The sequence below is a fragment of the Pan paniscus genome, chromosome 14 (genome assembly GCF_029289425.2).
Source record: "Pan paniscus chromosome 14, NHGRI_mPanPan1-v2.0_pri, whole genome shotgun sequence".
Classification (NCBI taxonomy): domain Eukaryota; kingdom Metazoa; phylum Chordata; class Mammalia; order Primates; family Hominidae; genus Pan; species Pan paniscus.
The window spans coordinates 58557149-58576780 of NC_073263.2; the positions used below are offsets into that span (position 1 = coordinate 58557149).

Sequence of the window (19632 nt, forward strand, 5' to 3'; positions counted from 1 at the left end):
GACTGACACAGTTTTAAGTCTCAACGTGGGTACCCTTTGGGAACCACTAAATGAATTGGAATAGAAGGTAAAATTTCAAACAGATTGAGGAAAAAGTGGATCAAAGGACATTTGATGAATCAGACAAAAGGTGTCGGGGTGGTGGGAGGGAGGCTAACGGAAACAAGGAGAGTGCATGACTCACTGGAACCGCTAAATGAGGAATCAGTGATTTGACGGCAGTGTCCTTGGCTTCCTCCTGGCTTTAATGGGAATATTTTAAATGTTTCACCATTAACCAAGATGTTTGCTCTAAGTTTCTCATAGATGTTTAAGTTGAGTTAGTTCCCATCTTTTCAGAGTTTGATAAATGTTGTATTATGAATTTTTGTATTTTTGTATTTTATTAAGTAGCCTCTTATTGGCTGGTTTTCACTCCTTTGTAAACGTCCAAATAAAATACAGATAACTTTTTACATCAAAGATTTTTCTCTTGTGTATTCAATCCTTCTAAATAAACCGTTCTCTTCGGACTTATTTTATACAACAGTTCTTTCACTAAACTTTCACAAATCGCAAATATAAAATGTGTTTACTAAAAGCAGAAAGGAAGGTAGAAAAATGGCTCCAGTCTCTGTTCTCCATTCATATCGCATCTCTCCCCATAGTCACACAAGTCTACACCAACAAACGTACACATTAAGAGCATCGTTTGTGGCTCGCTTTTACAAACACCTGGCGTGCCATGTGCCAGGGGTCCTGCTGAAGTGACTATAAGGTCCAGGCAGGCAACACAGGTGTGGTCAGGAGCACAGCCTCTGTGGAGTCCGTGCGTCTCCAAACTAGGAACAGGCGACTTCGTATTGAAGCATGGCATGGATCACAATGAGCACTGTGCAGTGGGAGCTGCTTCTTGGCTTGCCATTGGGGTCTGTCATCCATAAGCCAGAAAGCCCCCTTGCAGTCATCCCACGCACATGTGCCACTCTCTTCCTGCTGTATATCTGTCTGGAAAGAGGCACAGGTTTTACATTCCGCAGGTGGCGGTCTGCTGATACGCCACTTCCAGGACATTTCCACCACCAGAATGCTTCACTAAACATGTGTACGTGGAGTAAGACAGGGTCTCATTCAGTCATCCAGGCTGGAGTGCAGTGGTGCAATCACAGCTCACTGCAGCCCGCACCTCCTCAGCTCAGGTGATCCTCCAACATCAGGTTGCCAAGTAGCTCAGACTGCAGGCAGGCACCAAGACCCCTTGGTAATTCCTCCGGGTTTATTTATTCATTTATTTATTTATTTATTTATTTATTTTGAAACAGACTCTCACTCTTTCACCCACGCTGGAGCGCGGTGGCTTCGGCTCACTGAGAACTCCATTCCCGGGATTGAAGCGATTCTCATGTCTCGCCCTCATAAAAATAGAAAAATTAGCCAGGCATGGTGGTGGGCCACTGTAGTCCCAGCTGCTCAGGAGTCTGAGGCGGGAGAATCCTTTGAACCCAGGAGGCGGAGGTTGCAGTGAGCCCAGATTGCGCCATTGCAGTGATCCGAGATCATGCTATTGCACTCCAGCCTGGGTGACGGGAGCAAAACTTTGTCTCAAAATGGACAAAAGAGAGAGAGAAGTTATCCCAATAAGAAAGATAAACGTTTTGAAGAGAAACTTCACAGAAGAATCTATGGGTTTGGTCAGTGAGCACACGAAATCCCAATCAGGATGAGAATATGCAAATAAGCATGGAGCATCCTGTGGTGCCAGGGAGAAAGGAGCCGCCCAAAACCAAACAAAACCAAAAGCCACAGCGATGGGAGGTTGACAAAGGGACACGCAAGCCAACTAAGGGAGCTCCCGGTGGCCAAAGCTGGCGACACTCAGTAACAAAGTAATTAACTAAATAATTAATAATTAAATAGTTGAGTCATATATTTGACAAAATAATTAGTTCAATTATTAAATAATTCATCCCCTGAAGTATTGGAGTGTAAACCAAAGCATACAATAGGTGTCCATGAGTCCATACGGATATAAATAAGTGACTAAATCAACAACCATGTGGGGGAGAATGGGAAAATCCTCCACACAGGAGAACTCCACAGAATTTCGGTAGCTCTTCCCCCGCACGGAGATAAAGCAAAACTTCCCTTTTATTTAAGTATAGGCCCCAGGTAGCGACTTCCAAAAAGTACAGTAGAGAAAGAGGTGGGAAAATCACTTGATGGTGGAGAAACCTAATCAACACTGCCCCAGCCAGGTGACCAGGACTAATAGCAGCAGTGATAAGCCGGCTTGATGGTGTGTACTGTAGACAGGATGGGATGGGAATGGCGCTTTCCCGCTGCAATCTTCCTTACAAAAACATATAATTCCAGTCAGATCACAAGGAATACATCACACGAACTTCAGGAGGGGACATCCCACAATATATCTGATCAGTATTCCAAGTGTCAAGGTCATCAAAAACAAGGCAAGTGTGAGAAACCGTCGCAGCCAAGGGGAACCGTGACGAATTGTAAGGTGGTACCCTGGATGGGGTCTTGGGACAGAAAAGGTATGTGAGGTGAAAACATAGCAAAACCTCACTTCAACAACAAATACAACCCAAAAAAATAATTGGCCCGGCATGGTGGCTTGCGCCTGGGGTCCCAGCTACTCGGGAGGTTGAGCGGGAAGGACGGCTTGAGCTCAGGCCTTCCAAACAAGCCTGGGCACATAGCGAAACCTCGTCTCTCCAAAAAATCCGAAAATTGTCCCGATGTGGTGGCGCTCACCTGTAGTCCAGCTACTCCGGAGGCCGAGACAGGAGAATCACTTGAACTGATTCTCCTATCTCAGCCCCCCAAGTAGCCGCAGCGAGCCGAGATGGCACCGCTGCACTCCAGCCTGGGCTACAGAGCGACAACCCGTCTCTGTAAAAAAAAAAAAAAAAACAAGGATGCAAACCAACCAAATAACCCACTGCGGGATTCCCCTCCAGTGTCCTGCTGTGTTTCCCGCTGTCTTCCTCCACCCGTGTGTGCGGCCACAGCAATAAAAGCCAGTGGTGTGGGTCTCACACGCATCTCCAGCCCCGTCGCCATCGCGCTGAGCTCGACTCTTTTTACAAAAGGCCACCTGACAACCTCACTTGGCAGTTCAAAAGCCCCTTCAGCCAGATGTGCGCAAGCCAAGCTCCGCAACTTCCCATTCAGAGCAGGTTCTCGGTCCACCTCTGCCTGAATGAACGGGCGGGCTACCAAGGCCGCAGTCTCTTCCTCAAGGGCTGTCCACACTGGGTCTGGCTTTCTCTGGGAAATTTCTCTCCCACCAGGGAACTTTCTCCTCCTCTACCTCCCTCAGTCTCAGTCTAACAGCACCCTGCGCCCAACCCCGAGGGCTGCAATAGCCTTCTTGCCTCTCCTGACTTAATTCTGCGGACCCTGGGTTGGCGCTCCTTCACAGCCAGGCTGGTCGTTTCTGAAATGTTAACCCGCTGCCGGACACCGTTCCACGGTTTTCCGCTGCCTTGGAACAAGACCAGCTCCTGCGCGGACCCTGCCTCCACCTCGCACCACCTCTGGGCCTGGACTTGGCCTCCGGTCCATTGCCAGAATGTGCCGGGCTCCCTTCCAGTCCGGGCCTCAGCACACCCTCTTCACTCCCTTTCCTTTCTCCCTGCCTCTCCCAACCCGGTTCAGGTTGACTAATTTCAAATTTTATGTTCCAGATTTCAGCCCAGATATCCCCCCTTTGGATGCTTTCCTTCACCGTGCTCAGATCTAAGCTAATCGCATCTTCCTATCAGCCGCTTTCCGGGCACCACACCCCATTGTGCTGACACTCAAAGGCCATTATGCATTTTGTCCCTCGATGATTAGATTAATCAATCAACCACGGGCGTCTAGAAATGGCGGCATCTCAGAAGGGCCCCATTTGACTGGCAGGGGACTGGCCCAATGCGCCTCGCAAGCCCAGCCAGGCCCGCCCCAGCCGGCCCCCCTCTGACCACGCCTGTCCCTTACGCGACTGCCTTGCTGCCGTATAAGAGGGACCGCGCTCGGCCTCCAGCAGTCGGCTTTCTGCTGGGCTCGGAGCCAGAACCTGCTGCGTGCTCCCTCCAGACTCCCTGGCTGCGGGTGGACTACCTCAGAGCTACAGCGGTGAACCTGTGGACACCTCCGACTCCTCGGGCCTCTCTTCGTCGAAGAGTCTCCTAATTTTCAGATCTCCGGAGCCAGCTGTGGGAAGATCAGGTGTGTGTCTGGGAGTCCCGGAGGGGTGGACAGATCTTGGGTGGGTGCAGCTGGGGACAGAATCCTCATTCCCCTAGAAAGGCCACGGCCATCCCCCTGCCTTGTCACCTCTGTCTTCCTAAATCCGTTCTTGCTCTCTTGTTTTTCTCCCCAGCCCCTCCCGCCGATTGCTCATGGAGGAACCAAGGCCTTCGAAGCGACTTCGCTCCATGGCCCCTAATCAAGGTACATCAAACGCCTGCCACTCTCTTTTTAATTTCGTTTGTTCCCCAATTCTTCCCCAATTGTTTGAATTCAAACTCAATCGAGCATTCTCTGTTTCACCTTCTCCTAGCCTGCCTCAACCTGGGCTGGTTGTTGGAAGTCAGCTCCCAGGTTCCACATCCTCTGGCAAATTCCCTTCCCTCTTTCGAACTGTAATCCCATTTCCCAAATCTGAGATTTGCTGTTGTTGTCGCTGTTTCCTTCTGTTTCGTTTTGTATTACTGTTTGTCCGTAGCAGACCGAGTCCTCACGCTACGTCTTGATCTATGATAAACCGGTACTTCCACCTTGTTCTTTCCCGGAGGAGTTGGAATTTTACGGCTGTTGCCACGTTGTTCTCCAAAACATTTCCCTTCCTACGCTGAGTGTCCTAAATCTTTTAATCTTGTCTAGTTTGACAGATGCAGAACAATAAAGCATCCACTGAAAGCAAATTCTTTAACATCTTGCTGGTCTGAAACATCTTCATTCTCCCCTCCCAGATTCTTTAGTGAAACTTTGGTTGGACAGGACACTTTAGGTGGGAAATTCATTTCCCTTGAAATTTCGAAGACATTTTCTGTTATGTTCTAGACTGAACTGCTGCTTTTGAGATGTCTGATTTTTGAGACATGTGGAATCCTAGCCCTTTCCATGTGACTTTTCCTTTCTCTGTCTCCCGCTCCCTACAATCTTTTAGAATCTTCTCTTTTTCCTCAGCACTCTGAAATTTTGTGGTGAAATGTCTCAGCCACAACATACCTCTAATTCTCTTATGTTTCATCCTTCTTTCCATCCTTTTAGGTTTTTGCTTTGTTCTGTGGGAGATCTTCTCAACTTCATTCTCCAATTTCCATGGAGAGTTTTGTTTCTTCTCTGACAATTTTAACTTCAAAAATCCCTCTTTTCTCTGAGTATTTATTTTTAAAAGTATCCTATAACTGCTTGATGGGTAAAATTCCTTCTATCTCTCTCTGCTCACGCTCTGCTTCTCTTTTAGCCTCAGGTGGGCCTCCTCCAGAGCCAGGCTGCTGTGTTGCGGACCCTGAAGACTCCGTGGAAGCAGATGGGCCCGCACAGCCAGCCCAACCCGCAAAACCCATCGCTTACGTGAAACCCTTCAGATGGCAGCCCCCAGCTCGCCCAGAGTCACCCCGTCCTGCAGAGAGAGGCCGGCGCCGGGGAGGAAGCCGGCGGCCAGGGCGAGGCCGTGGCAGAAGGGCTGGGCCCCGCGGGGACGCTGGCCAGAGACAGGGGGCAGAAGGCGTGATGGGACCGGACGTGCACATCCCACTGGACCACCATGGAGAGCCAGGCCACCAGGGGGAACCGGAAATCACGGAGACCGCAGCCTTCTCTCTTTCTGAAACAGGTCCTCTGCCTGGAACTGTGCAGGAAGGCCCTGGCCCCGACGTGGCGCAACCTGAGCTGGGGTTTCAGGAGCCGCCCACTGCTCCTGGGCCTCAGGCTGTTGACTGGCAACCCGCGTTGACCCTCTATCCCTGCATCGGGTTTAGGGCTCTGGGTGACTCAGCTGTTTTACAAGTCATTCAAACCCCCCACGGCACCTATGTGCAAGGGGTCCCAGTGTTCCTCACCGACATTGCATATTGACCACTATCCGCCACCCACGTTGTTCCCAGCCTCCCTTTCTTCCACCTGGACGTTCCCCCCAGCCCCACTTCTGCTCCACTCCTCCCCCGACTGGACCTGAAGCCTGAGCTTCCCCTGAACTTAGAGTACGCAACTTACAATATGCAAGCTGCCAAACCCCCTTTCTGTACAAGGCGATTGGAATGGAACTGTCATGTACAGTGAAAGTACACGTCACGTGTTTCAGCCAAGAAAGAGCCAAACCAGACGACCGGGAGGAAGTGGGATGCAACAAGGATCAGTAAGCATGGAAATTAGGAAACTGTATTCTTAAGTCCAGAGGAGTACGATTCTGGAAAAAGGATTGATGACCTAGAATTAAAATTCCAGAAGACACTCATATAGACATGTGGGGCATGCGAAAATTCAGAAGGAGCTAGAAGTTACTACAGTTCTTGTCTAGTGCCTGGAGACGATAGACTGGCTGAATATAAGAGCGATAAAACTCTAGACTGACACATTTTTAAGTCTCAACGTGGGTACCCTTTGGGAACCACTAAATGAATTGGAATAGAAGGTAAAATTTCAAACAGATTGAGGAAAAAGTGGATCAAAGGACATTTGATGAATCAGACAAAAGGTGTCGGGGTGGTGGGAGGGAGGCTAACGGAAACAAGGAGAGTGCATGACTCACTGGAACCGCTAAATGAGGAATCAGTGATTTGACGGCAGTGTCCTTGGCTTCCTCCTGGCTTTAATGGGAATATTTTAAATGTTTCACCATTAACCAAGATGTTTGCTCTAAGTTTCTCATAGATGTTTAAGTTGAGTTAGTTCCCATCTTTTCAGAGTTTGATAAATGTTGTATTATGAATTTTTGTATTTTTGTATTTTATTAAGTAGCCTCTTATTGGCTGGTTTTCACTCCTTTGTAAACGTCCAAATAAAATACAGATAACTTTTTACATCAAAGATTTTTCTCTTGTGTATTCAATCCTTCTAAATAAACCGTTCTCTTCGGACTTATTTTATACAACAGTTCTTTCACTAAACTTTCACAAATCGCAAATATAAAATGTGTTTACTAAAAGCAGAAAGGAAGGTAGAAAAATGGCTCCAGTCTCTGTTCTCCATTCATATCGCATCTCTCCCCATAGTCACACAAGTCTACACCAACAAACGTACACATTAAGAGCATCGTTTGTGGCTCGCTTTTACAAACACCTGGCGTGCCATGTGCCAGGGGTCCTGCTGAAGTGACTATAAGGTCCAGGCAGGCAACACAGGTGTGGTCAGGAGCACAGCCTCTGTGGAGTCCGTGCGTCTCCAAACTAGGAACAGGCGACTTCGTATTGAAGCATGGCATGGATCACAATGAGCACTGTGCAGTGGGAGCTGCTTCTTGGCTTGCCATTGGGGTCTGTCATCCATAAGCCAGAAAGCCCCCTTGCAGTCATCCCACGCACATGTGCCACTCTCTTCCTGCTGTATATCTGTCTGGAAAGAGGCACAGGTTTTACATTCCGCAGGTGGCGGTCTGCTGATACGCCACTTCCAGGACATTTCCACCACCAGAATGCTTCACTAAACATGTGTACGTGGAGTAAGACAGGGTCTCATTCAGTCATCCAGGCTGGAGTGCAGTGGTGCAATCACAGCTCACTGCAGCCCGCACCTCCTCAGCTCAGGTGATCCTCCAACATCAGGTTGCCAAGTAGCTCAGACTGCAGGCAGGCACCAAGACCCCTTGGTAATTCCTCCGGGTTTATTTATTCATTTATTTATTTATTTATTTATTTATTTATTTTGAAACAGACTCTCACTCTTTCACCCACGCTGGAGCGCGGTGGCTTCGGCTCACTGAGAACTCCATTCCCGGGATTGAAGCGATTCTCATGTCTCGCCCTCATAAAAATAGAAAAATTAGCCAGGCATGGTGGTGGGCCACTGTAGTCCCAGCTGCTCAGGAGTCTGAGGCGGGAGAATCCTTTGAACCCAGGAGGCGGAGGTTGCAGTGAGCCCAGATTGCGCCATTGCAGTGATCCGAGATCATGCTATTGCACTCCAGCCTGGGTGACGGGAGCAAAACTTTGTCTCAAAATGGACAAAAGAGAGAGAGAAGTTATCCCAATAAGAAAGATAAACGTTTTGAAGAGAAACTTCACAGAAGAATCTATGGGTTTGGTCAGTGAGCACACGAAATCCCAATCAGGATGAGAATATGCAAATAAGCATGGAGCATCCTGTGGTGCCAGGGAGAAAGGAGCCGCCCAAAACCAAACAAAACCAAAAGCCACAGCGATGGGAGGTTGACAAAGGGACACGCAAGCCAACTAAGGGAGCTCCCGGTGGCCAAAGCTGGCGACACTCAGTAACAAAGTAATTAACTAAATAATTAATAATTAAATAGTTGAGTCATATATTTGACAAAATAATTAGTTCAATTATTAAATAATTCATCCCCTGAAGTATTGGAGTGTAAACCAAAGCATACAATAGGTGTCCATGAGTCCATACGGATATAAATAAGTGACTAAATCAACAACCATGTGGGGGAGAATGGGAAAATCCTCCACACAGGAGAACTCCACAGAATTTCGGTAGCTCTTCCCCCGCACGGAGATAAAGCAAAACTTCCCTTTTATTTAAGTATAGGCCCCAGGTAGCGACTTCCAAAAAGTACAGTAGAGAAAGAGGTGGGAAAATCACTTGATGGTGGAGAAACCTAATCAACACTGCCCCAGCCAGGTGACCAGGACTAATAGCAGCAGTGATAAGCCGGCTTGATGGTGTGTACTGTAGACAGGATGGGATGGGAATGGCGCTTTCCCGCTGCAATCTTCCTTACAAAAACATATAATTCCAGTCAGATCACAAGGAATACATCACACGAACTTCAGGAGGGGACATCCCACAATATATCTGATCAGTATTCCAAGTGTCAAGGTCATCAAAAACAAGGCAAGTGTGAGAAACCGTCGCAGCCAAGGGGAACCGTGACGAATTGTAAGGTGGTACCCTGGATGGGGTCTTGGGACAGAAAAGGTATGTGAGGTGAAAACATAGCAAAACCTCACTTCAACAACAAATACAACCCAAAAAAATAATTGGCCCGGCATGGTGGCTTGCGCCTGGGGTCCCAGCTACTCGGGAGGTTGAGCGGGAAGGACGGCTTGAGCTCAGGCCTTCCAAACAAGCCTGGGCACAGAGCGAAACCTCGTCTCTCCAAAAAATCCGAAAATTGTCCCGATGTGGTGGCGCTCACCTGTAGTCCAGCTACTCCGGAGGCCGAGACAGGAGAATCACTTGAACTGATTCTCCTATCTCAGCCCCCCAAGTAGCCGCAGCGAGCCGAGATGGCACCGCTGCACTCCAGCCTGGGCTACAGAGCGACAACCCGTCTCTGTAAAAAAAAAAAAAAAACAAGGATGCAAACCAACCAAATAACCCACTGCGGGATTCCCCTCCAGTGTCCTGCTGTGTTTCCCGCTGTCTTCCTCCACCCGTGTGTGCAGCCACAGCAATAAAAGCCAGTGGTGTGGGTCTCACACGCATCTCCAGCCCCGTCGCCATCGCGCTGAGCTCGACTCTTTTTACAAAAGGCCACCTGACAACCTCACTTGGCAGTTCAAAAGCCCCTTCAGCCAGATGTGCGCAAGCCAAGCTCCGCAACTTCCCATTCAGAGCAGGTTCTCGGTCCACCTCTGCCTGAATGAACGGGCGGGCTACCAAGGCCGCAGTCTCTTCCTCAAGGGCTGTCCACACTGGGTCTGGCTTTCTCTGGGAAATTTCTCTCCCACCAGGGAACTTTCTCCTCCTCTACCTCCCTCAGTCTCAGTCTAACAGCACCCTGCGCCCAACCCCGAGGGCTGCAATAGCCTTCTTGCCTCTCCTGACTTAATTCTGCGGACCCTGGGTTGGCGCTCCTTCACAGCCAGGCTGGTCGTTTCTGAAATGTTAACCCGCTGCCGGACACCGTTCCACGGTTTTCCGCTGCCTTGGAACAAGACCAGCTCCTGCGCGGACCCTGCCTCCACCTCGCACCACCTCTGGGCCTGGACTTGGCCTCCGGTCCATTGCCAGAATGTGCCGGGCTCCCTTCCAGTCCGGGCCTCAGCACACCCTCTTCACTCCCTTTCCTTTCTCCCTGCCTCTCCCAACCCGGTTCAGGTTGACTAATTTCAAATTTTATGTTCCAGATTTCAGCCCAGATATCCCCCCTTTGGATGCTTTCCTTCACCGTGCTCAGATCTAAGCTAATCGCATCTTCCTATCAGCCGCTTTCCGGGCACCACACCCCATTGTGCTGACACTCAAAGGCCATTATGCATTTTGTCCCTCGATGATTAGATTAATCAATCAACCACGGGCGTCTAGAAATGGCGGCATCTCAGAAGGGCCCCATTTGACTGGCAGGGGACTGGCCCAATGCGCCTCGCAAGCCCAGCCAGGCCCGCCCCAGCCGGCCCCCCTCTGACCACGCCTGTCCCTTACGCGACTGCCTTGCTGCCGTATAAGAGGGACCGCGCTCGGCCTCCAGCAGTCGGCTTTCTGCTGGGCTCGGAGCCAGAACCTGCTGCGTGCTCCCTCCAGACTCCCTGGCTGCGGGTGGACTACCTCAGAGCTACAGCGGTGAACCTGTGGACACCTCCGTCTCCTCGGGCCTCTCTTCGTCGAAGAGTCTCCTAATTTTCAGATCTCCGGAGCCAGCTGTGGGAAGATCAGGTGTGTGTCTGGGAGTCCCGGAGGGGTGGACAGATCTTGGGTGGGTGCAGCTGGGGACAGAATCCTCATTCCCCTAGAAAGGCCACGGCCATCCCCCTGCCTTGTCACCTCTGTCTTCCTAAATCCGTTCTTGCTCTCTTGTTTTTCTCCCCAGCCCCTCCCGCCGATTGCTCATGGAGGAACCAAGGCCTTCGAAGCGACTTCGCTCCATGGCCCCTAATCAAGGTACATCAAACGCCTGCCACTCTCTTTTTAATTTCGTTTGTTCCCCAATTCTTCCCCAATTGTTTGAATTCAAACTCAATCGAGCATTCTCTGTTTCACCTTCTCCTAGCCTGCCTCAACCTGGGCTGGTTGTTGGAAGTCAGCTCCCAGGTTCCACATCCTCTGGCAAATTCCCTTCCCTCTTTCGAACTGTAATCCCATTTCCCAAATCTGAGATTTGCTGTTGTTGTCGCTGTTTCCTTCTGTTTCGTTTTGTATTACTGTTTGTCCGTAGCAGAGCGAGTCCTCACGCTACGTCTTGATCTATGATAAACCGGTACTTCCACCTTGTTCTTTCCCGGAGGAGTTGGAATTTTACGGCTGTTGCCACGTTGTTCTCCAAAACATTTCCCTTCCTACGCTGAGTGTCCTAAATCTTTTAATCTTGTCTAGTTTGACAGATGCAGAACAATAAAGCATCCACTGAAAGCAAATTCTTTAACATCTTGCTGGTCTGAAACATCTTCATTCTCCCCTCCCAGATTCTTTAGTGAAACTTTGGTTGGACAGGACACTTTAGGTGGGAAATTCATTTCCCTTGAAATTTCGAAGACATTTTCTGTTATGTTCTAGACTGAACTGCTGCTTTTGAGATGTCTGATTTTTGAGACATGTGGAATCCTAGCCCTTTCCATGTGACTTTTCCTTTCTCTGTCTCCCGCTCCCTACAATCTTTTAGAATCTTCTCTTTTTCCTCAGCACTCTGAAATTTTGTGGTGAAATGTCTCAGCCACAACATACCTCTAATTCTCTTATATTTCATCCTTCTTTCCATCCTTTTAGGTTTTTGCTTTGTTCTGTGGGAGATCTTCTCAACTTCATTCTCCAATTTCCATGGAGAGTTTTGTTTCTTCTCTGACAATTTTAACTTCAAAAATCCCTCTTTTCTCTGAGTATTTATTTTTAAAAGTATCCTATAACTGCTTGATGGGTAAAATTCCTTCTATCTCTCTCTGCTCACGCTCTGCTTCTCTTTTAGCCTCAGGTGGGCCTCCTCCAGAGCCAGGCTGCTGTGTTGCGGACCCTGAAGACTCCGTGGAAGCAGATGGGCCCGCACAGCCAGCCCAACCCGCAAAACCCATCGCTTACGTGAAACCCTTCAGATGGCAGCCCCCAGCTCGCCCAGAGTCACCCCGTCCTGCAGAGAGAGGCCGGCGCCGGGGAGGAAGCCGGCGGCCAGGGCGAGGCCGTGGCAGAAGGGCTGGGCCCCGCGGGGACGCTGGCCAGAGACAGGGGGCAGAAGGCGTGATGGGACCGGACGTGCACATCCCACTGGACCACCATGGAGAGCCAGGCCACCAGGGGGAACCGGAAATCACGGAGACCGCAGCCTTCTCTCTTTCTGAAACAGGTCCTCTGCCTGGAACTGTGCAGGAAGGCCCTGGCCCCGACGTGGCGCAACCTGAGCTGGGGTTTCAGGAGCCGCCCACTGCTCCTGGGCCTCAGGCTGTTGACTGGCAACCCGCGTTGACCCTCTATCCCTGCATCGGGTTTAGGGCTCTGGGTGACTCAGCTGTTTTACAAGTCATTCAAACCCCCCACGGCACCTATGTGCAAGGGGTCCCAGTGTTCCTCACCGACATTGCATATTGACCACTATCCGCCACCCACGTTGTTCCCAGCCTCCCTTTCTTCCACCTGGACGTTCCCCCCAGCCCCACTTCTGCTCCACTCCTCCCCCGACTGGACCTGAAGCCTGAGCTTCCCCTGAACTTAGAGTACGCAACTTACAATATGCAAGCTGCCAAACCCCCTTTCTGTACAAGGCGATTGGAATGGAACTGTCATGTACAGTGAAAGTACACGTCACGTGTTTCAGCCAAGAAAGAGCCAAACCAGACGACCGGGAGGAAGTGGGATGCAACAAGGATCAGTAAGCATGGAAATTAGGAAACTGTATTCTTAAGTCCAGAGGAGTACGATTCTGGAAAAAGGATTGATGACCTAGAATTAAAATTCCAGAAGACACTCATATAGACATGTGGGGCATGCGAAAATTCAGAAGGAGCTAGAAGTTACTACAGTTCTTGTCTAGTGCCTGGAGACGATAGACTGGCTGAATATAAGAGCGATAAAACTCTAGACTGACACATTTTTAAGTCTCAACGTGGGTACCCTTTGGGAACCACTAAATGAATTGGAATAGAAGGTAAAATTTCAAACAGATTGAGGAAAAAGTGGATCAAAGGACATTTGATGAATCAGACAAAAGGTGTCGGGGTGGTGGGAGGGAGGCTAACGGAAACAAGGAGAGTGCATGACTCACTGGAACCGCTAAATGAGGAATCAGTGATTTGACGGCAGTGTCCTTGGCTTCCTCCTGGCTTTAATGGGAATATTTTAAATGTTTCACCATTAACCAAGATGTTTGCTCTAAGTTTCTCATAGATGTTTAAGTTGAGTTAGTTCCCATCTTTTCAGAGTTTGATAAATGTTGTATTATGAATTTTTGTATTTTTGTATTTTATTAAGTAGCCTCTTATTGGCTGGTTTTCACTCCTTTGTAAACGTCCAAATAAAATACAGATAACTTTTTACATCAAAGATTTTTCTCTTGTGTATTCAATCCTTCTAAATAAACCGTTCTCTTCGGACTTATTTTATACAACAGTTCTTTCACTAAACTTTCACAAATCGCAAATATAAAATGTGTTTACTAAAAGCAGAAAGGAAGGTAGAAAAATGGCTCCAGTCTCTGTTCTCCATTCATATCGCATCTCTCCCCATAGTCACACAAGTCTACACCAACAAACGTACACATTAAGAGCATCGTTTGTGGCTCGCTTTTACAAACACCTGGCGTGCCATGTGCCAGGGGTCCTGCTGAAGTGACTATAAGGTCCAGGCAGGCAACACAGGTGTGGTCAGGAGCACAGCCTCTGTGGAGTCCGTGCGTCTCCAAACTAGGAACAGGCGACTTCGTATTGAAGCATGGCATGGATCACAATGAGCACTGTGCAGTGGGAGCTGCTTCTTGGCTTGCCATTGGGGTCTGTCATCCATAAGCCAGAAAGCCCCCTTGCAGTCATCCCACGCACATGTGCCACTCTCTTCCTGCTGTATATCTGTCTGGAAAGAGGCACAGGTTTTACATTCCGCAGGTGGCGGTCTGCTGATACGCCACTTCCAGGACATTTCCACCACCAGAATGCTTCACTAAACATGTGTACGTGGAGTAAGACAGGGTCTCATTCAGTCATCCAGGCTGGAGTGCAGTGGTGCAATCACAGCTCACTGCAGCCCGCACCTCCTCAGCTCAGGTGATCCTCCAACATCAGGTTGCCAAGTAGCTCAGACTGCAGGCAGGCACCAAGACCCCTTGGTAATTCCTCCGGGTTTATTTATTCATTTATTTATTTATTTATTTATTTATTTATTTTGAAACAGACTCTCACTCTTTCACCCACGCTGGAGCGCGGTGGCTTCGGCTCACTGAGAACTCCATTCCCGGGATTGAAGCGATTCTCATGTCTCGCCCTCATAAAAATAGAAAAATTAGCCAGGCATGGTGGTGGGCCACTGTAGTCCCAGCTGCTCAGGAGTCTGAGGCGGGAGAATCCTTTGAACCCAGGAGGCGGAGGTTGCAGTGAGCCCAGATTGCGCCATTGCAGTGATCCGAGATCATGCTATTGCACTCCAGCCTGGGTGACGGGAGCAAAACTTTGTCTCAAAATGGACAAAAGAGAGAGAGAAGTTATCCCAATAAGAAAGATAAACGTTTTGAAGAGAAACTTCACAGAAGAATCTATGGGTTTGGTCAGTGAGCACACGAAATCCCAATCAGGATGAGAATATGCAAATAAGCATGGAGCATCCTGTGGTGCCAGGGAGAAAGGAGCCGCCCAAAACCAAACAAAACCAAAAGCCACAGCGATGGGAGGTTGACAAAGGGACACGCAAGCCAACTAAGGGAGCTCCCGGTGGCCAAAGCTGGCGACACTCAGTAACAAAGTAATTAACTAAATAATTAATAATTAAATAGTTGAGTCATATATTTGACAAAATAATTAGTTCAATTATTAAATAATTCATCCCCTGAAGTATTGGAGTGTAAACCAAAGCATACAATAGGTGTCCATGAGTCCATACGGATATAAATAAGTGACTAAATCAACAACCATGTGGGGGAGAATGGGAAAATCCTCCACACAGGAGAACTCCACAGAATTTCGGTAGCTCTTCCCCCGCACGGAGATAAAGCAAAACTTCCCTTTTATTTAAGTATAGGCCCCAGGTAGCGACTTCCAAAAAGTACAGTAGAGAAAGAGGTGGGAAAATCACTTGATGGTGGAGAAACCTAATCAACACTGCCCCAGCCAGGTGACCAGGACTAATAGCAGCAGTGATAAGCCGGCTTGATGGTGTGTACTGTAGACAGGATGGGATGGGAATGGCGCTTTCCCGCTGCAATCTTCCTTACAAAAACATATAATTCCAGTCAGATCACAAGGAATACATCACACGAACTTCAGGAGGGGACATCCCACAATATATCTGATCAGTATTCCAAGTGTCAAGGTCATCAAAAACAAGGCAAGTGTGAGAAACCGTCGCAGCCAAGGGGAACCGTGACGAATTGTAAGGTGGTACCCTGGATGGGGTCTTGGGACAGAAAAGGTATGTGAGGTGAAAACATAGCAAAACCTCACTTCAACAACAAATACAACCCAAAAAAATAATTGGCCCGGCATGGTGGCTTGCGCCTGGGGTCCCAGCTACTCGGGAGGTTGAGCGGGAAGGACGGCTTGAGCTCAGGCCTTCCAAACAAGCCTGGGCACAGAGCGAAACCTCGTCTCTCCAAAAAATCCGAAAATTGTCCCGATGTGGTGGCGCTCACCTGTAGTCCAGCTACTCCGGAGGCCGAGACAGGAGAATCACTTGAACTGATTCTCCTATCTCAGCCCCCCAAGTAGCCGCAGCGAGCCGAGATGGCACCGCTGCACTCCAGCCTGGGCTACAGAGCGACAACCCGTCTCTGTAAAAAAAAAAAAAAAACAAGGATGCAAACCAACCAAATAACCCACTGCGGGATTCCCCTCCAGTGTCCTGCTGTGTTTCCCGCTGTCTTCCTCCACCCGTGTGTGCAGCCACAGCAATAAAAGCCAGTGGTGTGGGTCTCACACGCATCTCCAGCCCCGTCGCCATCGCGCTGAGCTCGACTCTTTTTACAAAAGGCCACCTGACAACCTCACTTGGCAGTTCAAAAGCCCCTTCAGCCAGATGTGCGCAAGCCAAGCTCCGCAACTTCCCATTCAGAGCAGGTTCTCGGTCCACCTCTGCCTGAATGAACGGGCGGGCTACCAAGGCCGCAGTCTCTTCCTCAAGGGCTGTCCACACTGGGTCTGGCTTTCTCTGGGAAATTTCTCTCCCACCAGGGAACTTTCTCCTCCTCTACCTCCCTCAGTCTCAGTCTAACAGCACCCTGCGCCCAACCCCGAGGGCTGCAATAGCCTTCTTGCCTCTCCTGACTTAATTCTGCGGACCCTGGGTTGGCGCTCCTTCACAGCCAGGCTGGTCGTTTCTGAAATGTTAACCCGCTGCCGGACACCGTTCCACGGTTTTCCGCTGCCTTGGAACAAGACCAGCTCCTGCGCGGACCCTGCCTCCACCTCGCACCACCTCTGGGCCTGGACTTGGCCTCCGGTCCATTGCCAGAATGTGCCGGGCTCCCTTCCAGTCCGGGCCTCAGCACACCCTCTTCACTCCCTTTCCTTTCTCCCTGCCTCTCCCAACCCGGTTCAGGTTGACTAATTTCAAATTTTATGTTCCAGATTTCAGCCCAGATATCCCCCCTTTGGATGCTTTCCTTCACCGTGCTCAGATCTAAGCTAATCGCATCTTCCTATCAGCCGCTTTCCGGGCACCACACCCCATTGTGCTGACACTCAAAGGCCATTATGCATTTTGTCCCTCGATGATTAGATTAATCAATCAACCACGGGCGTCTAGAAATGGCGGCATCTCAGAAGGGCCCCATTTGACTGGCAGGGGACTGGCCCAATGCGCCTCGCAAGCCCAGCCAGGCCCGCCCCAGCCGGCCCCCCTCTGACCACGCCTGTCCCTTACGCGACTGCCTTGCTGCCGTATAAGAGGGACCGCGCTCGGCCTCCAGCAGTCGGCTTTCTGCTGGGCTCGGAGCCAGAACCTGCTGCGTGCTCCCTCCAGACTCCCTGGCTGCGGGTGGACTACCTCAGAGCTACAGCGGTGAACCTGTGGACACCTCCGTCTCCTCGGGCCTCTCTTCGTCGAAGAGTCTCCTAATTTTCAGATCTCCGGAGCCAGCTGTGGGAAGATCAGGTGTGTGTCTGGGAGTCCCGGAGGGGTGGACAGATCTTGGGTGGGTGCAGCTGGGGACAGAATCCTCATTCCCCTAGAAAGGCCACGGCCATCCCCCTGCCTTGTCACCTCTGTCTTCCTAAATCCGTTCTTGCTCTCTTGTTTTTCTCCCCAGCCCCTCCCGCCGATTGCTCATGGAGGAACCAAGGCCTTCGAAGCGACTTCGCTCCATGGCCCCTAATCAAGGTACATCAAACGCCTGCCACTCTCTTTTTAATTTCGTTTGTTCCCCAATTCTTCCCCAATTGTTTGAATTCAAACTCAATCGAGCATTCTCTGTTTCACCTTCTCCTAGCCTGCCTCAACCTGGGCTGGTTGTTGGAAGTCAGCTCCCAGGTTCCACATCCTCTGGCAAATTCCCTTCCCTCTTTCGAACTGTAATCCCATTTCCCAAATCTGAGATTTGCTGTTGTTGTCGCTGTTTCCTTCTGTTTCGTTTTGTATTACTGTTTGTCCGTAGCAGAGCGAGTCCTCACGCTACGTCTTGATCTATGATAAACCGGTACTTCCACCTTGTTCTTTCCCGGAGGAGTTGGAATTTTACGGCTGTTGCCACGTTGTTCTCCAAAACATTTCCCTTCCTACGCTGAGTGTCCTAAATCTTTTAATCTTGTCTAGTTTGACAGATGCAGAACAATAAAGCATCCACTGAAAGCAAATTCTTTAACATCTTGCTGGTCTGAAACATCTTCATTCTCCCCTCCCAGATTCTTTAGTGAAACTTTGGTTGGACAGGACACTTTAGGTGGGAAATTCATTTCCCTTGAAATTTCGAAGACATTTTCTGTTATGTTCTAGACTGAACTGCTGCTTTTGAGATGTCTGATTTTTGAGACATGTGGAATCCTAGCCCTTTCCATGTGACTTTTCCTTTCTCTGTCTCCCGCTCCCTACAATCTTTTAGAATCTTCTCTTTTTCCTCAGCACTCTGAAATTTTGTGGTGAAATGTCTCAGCCACAACATACCTCTAATTCTCTTATATTTCATCCTTCTTTCCATCCTTTTAGGTTTTTGCTTTGTTCTGTGGGAGATCTTCTCAACTTCATTCTCCAATTTCCATGGAGAGTTTTGTTTCTTCTCTGACAATTTTAACTTCAAAAATCCCTCTTTTCTCTGAGTATTTATTTTTAAAAGTATCCTATAACTGCTTGATGGGTAAAATTCCTTCTATCTCTCTCTGCTCACGCTCTGCTTCTCTTTTAGCCTCAGGTGGGCCTCCTCCAGAGCCAGGCTGCTGTGTTGCGGACCCTGAAGACTCCGTGGAAGCAGATGGGCCCGCACAGCCAGCCCAACCCGCAAAACCCATCGCTTACGTGAAACCCTTCAGATGGCAGCCCCCAGCTCGCCCAGAGTCACCCCGTCCTGCAGAGAGAGGCCGGCGCCGGGGAGGAAGCCGGCGGCCAGGGCGAGGCCGTGGCAGAAGGGCTGGGCCCCGCGGGGACGCTGGCCAGAGACAGGGGGCAGAAGGCGTGATGGGACCGGACGTGCACATCCCACTGGACCACCATGGAGAGCCAGGCCACCAGGGGGAACCGGAAATCACGGAGACCGCAGCCTTCTCTCTTTCTGAAACAGGTCCTCTGCCTGGAACTGTGCAGGAAGGCCCTGGCCCCGACGTGGCGCAACCTGAGCTGGGGTTTCAGGAGCCGCCCACTGCTCCTGGGCCTCAGGCTGTTGACTGGCAACCCGCGTTGACCCTCTATCCCTGCATCGGGTTTAGGGCTCTGGGTGACTCAGCTGTTTTACAAGTCATTCAAACCCCCCACGGCACCTATGTGCAAGGGGTCCCAGTGTTCCTCACCGACATTGCATATTGACCACTATCCGCCACCCACGTTGTTCCCAGCCTCCCTTTCTTCCACCTGGACGTTCCCCCCAGCCCCACTTCTGCTCCACTCCTCCCCCGACTGGACCTGAAGCCTGAGCTTCCCCTGAACTTAGAGTACGCAACTTACAATATGCAAGCTGCCAAACCCCCTTTCTGTACAAGGCGATTGGAATGGAACTGTCATGTACAGTGAAAGTACACGTCACGTGTTTCAGCCAAGAAAGAGCCAAACCAGACGACCGGGAGGAAGTGGGATGCAACAAGGATCAGTAAGCATGGAAATTAGGAAACTGTATTCTTAAGTCCAGAGGAGTACGATTCTGGAAAAAGGATTGATGACCTAGAATTAAAATTCCAGAAGACACTCATATAGACATGTGGGGCATGCGAAAATTCAGAAGGAGCTAGAAGTTACTACAGTTCTTGTCTA

The 19632-nt window shown here is 49.7% G+C and overlaps 3 protein-coding genes across 3 annotated transcripts; all 3 read left to right on the top strand.

Moving 5' to 3' along the window:
- Nucleotides 1-4385: 4385 nt before the first annotated feature.
- Nucleotides 4386-6069, top strand: LOC129393734 (proline-rich protein 20E). Its single transcript, XM_055097201.2, has 2 exons — nucleotides 4386-4437; nucleotides 5456-6069. The coding sequence occupies exons 1-2, from the start codon at nucleotides 4386-4388 to the stop codon at nucleotides 6067-6069; spliced, it is 666 nt and encodes a 221-aa protein (XP_054953176.2).
- A 4877-nt stretch (nucleotides 6070-10946) lies between these two features.
- LOC129393748 (proline-rich protein 20E) lies at nucleotides 10947-12630 on the top strand. The gene is made up of 2 exons (XM_055097212.2): nucleotides 10947-10998; nucleotides 12017-12630. The coding sequence occupies exons 1-2, from the start codon at nucleotides 10947-10949 to the stop codon at nucleotides 12628-12630; spliced, it is 666 nt and encodes a 221-aa protein (XP_054953187.2).
- A 4877-nt stretch (nucleotides 12631-17507) lies between these two features.
- LOC129393725 (proline-rich protein 20E) lies at nucleotides 17508-19191 on the top strand. Its single transcript, XM_055097192.1, has 2 exons — nucleotides 17508-17559; nucleotides 18578-19191. Exons 1-2 carry the CDS (start codon nucleotides 17508-17510, stop codon nucleotides 19189-19191), a joined length of 666 nt encoding a protein of 221 aa, XP_054953167.1.
- Nucleotides 19192-19632: the final 441 nt, after the last annotated feature.

Excerpts from the sequence above, each read along its gene's own strand:
- LOC129393748 (XM_055097212.2), top strand. The coding sequence starts at position 10,947 with ATGGAGGAACCAAGGCCTTCGAAGCGACTTCGCTCCATGGCCCCTAAT. Across the intron at positions 10,999-12,016 it reads CTCCATGGCCCCTAATCAAG|CCTCAGGTGGGCCTCCTCCA; the intron begins GTACATCAAACG and ends CTTCTCTTTTAG.
- LOC129393725 (XM_055097192.1), top strand. The coding sequence starts at position 17,508 with ATGGAGGAACCAAGGCCTTCGAAGCGACTTCGCTCCATGGCCCCTAAT. Across the intron at positions 17,560-18,577 it reads CTCCATGGCCCCTAATCAAG|CCTCAGGTGGGCCTCCTCCA; the intron begins GTACATCAAACG and ends CTTCTCTTTTAG.
- LOC129393734 (XM_055097201.2), top strand. The coding sequence starts at position 4,386 with ATGGAGGAACCAAGGCCTTCGAAGCGACTTCGCTCCATGGCCCCTAAT. Across the intron at positions 4,438-5,455 it reads CTCCATGGCCCCTAATCAAG|CCTCAGGTGGGCCTCCTCCA; the intron begins GTACATCAAACG and ends CTTCTCTTTTAG.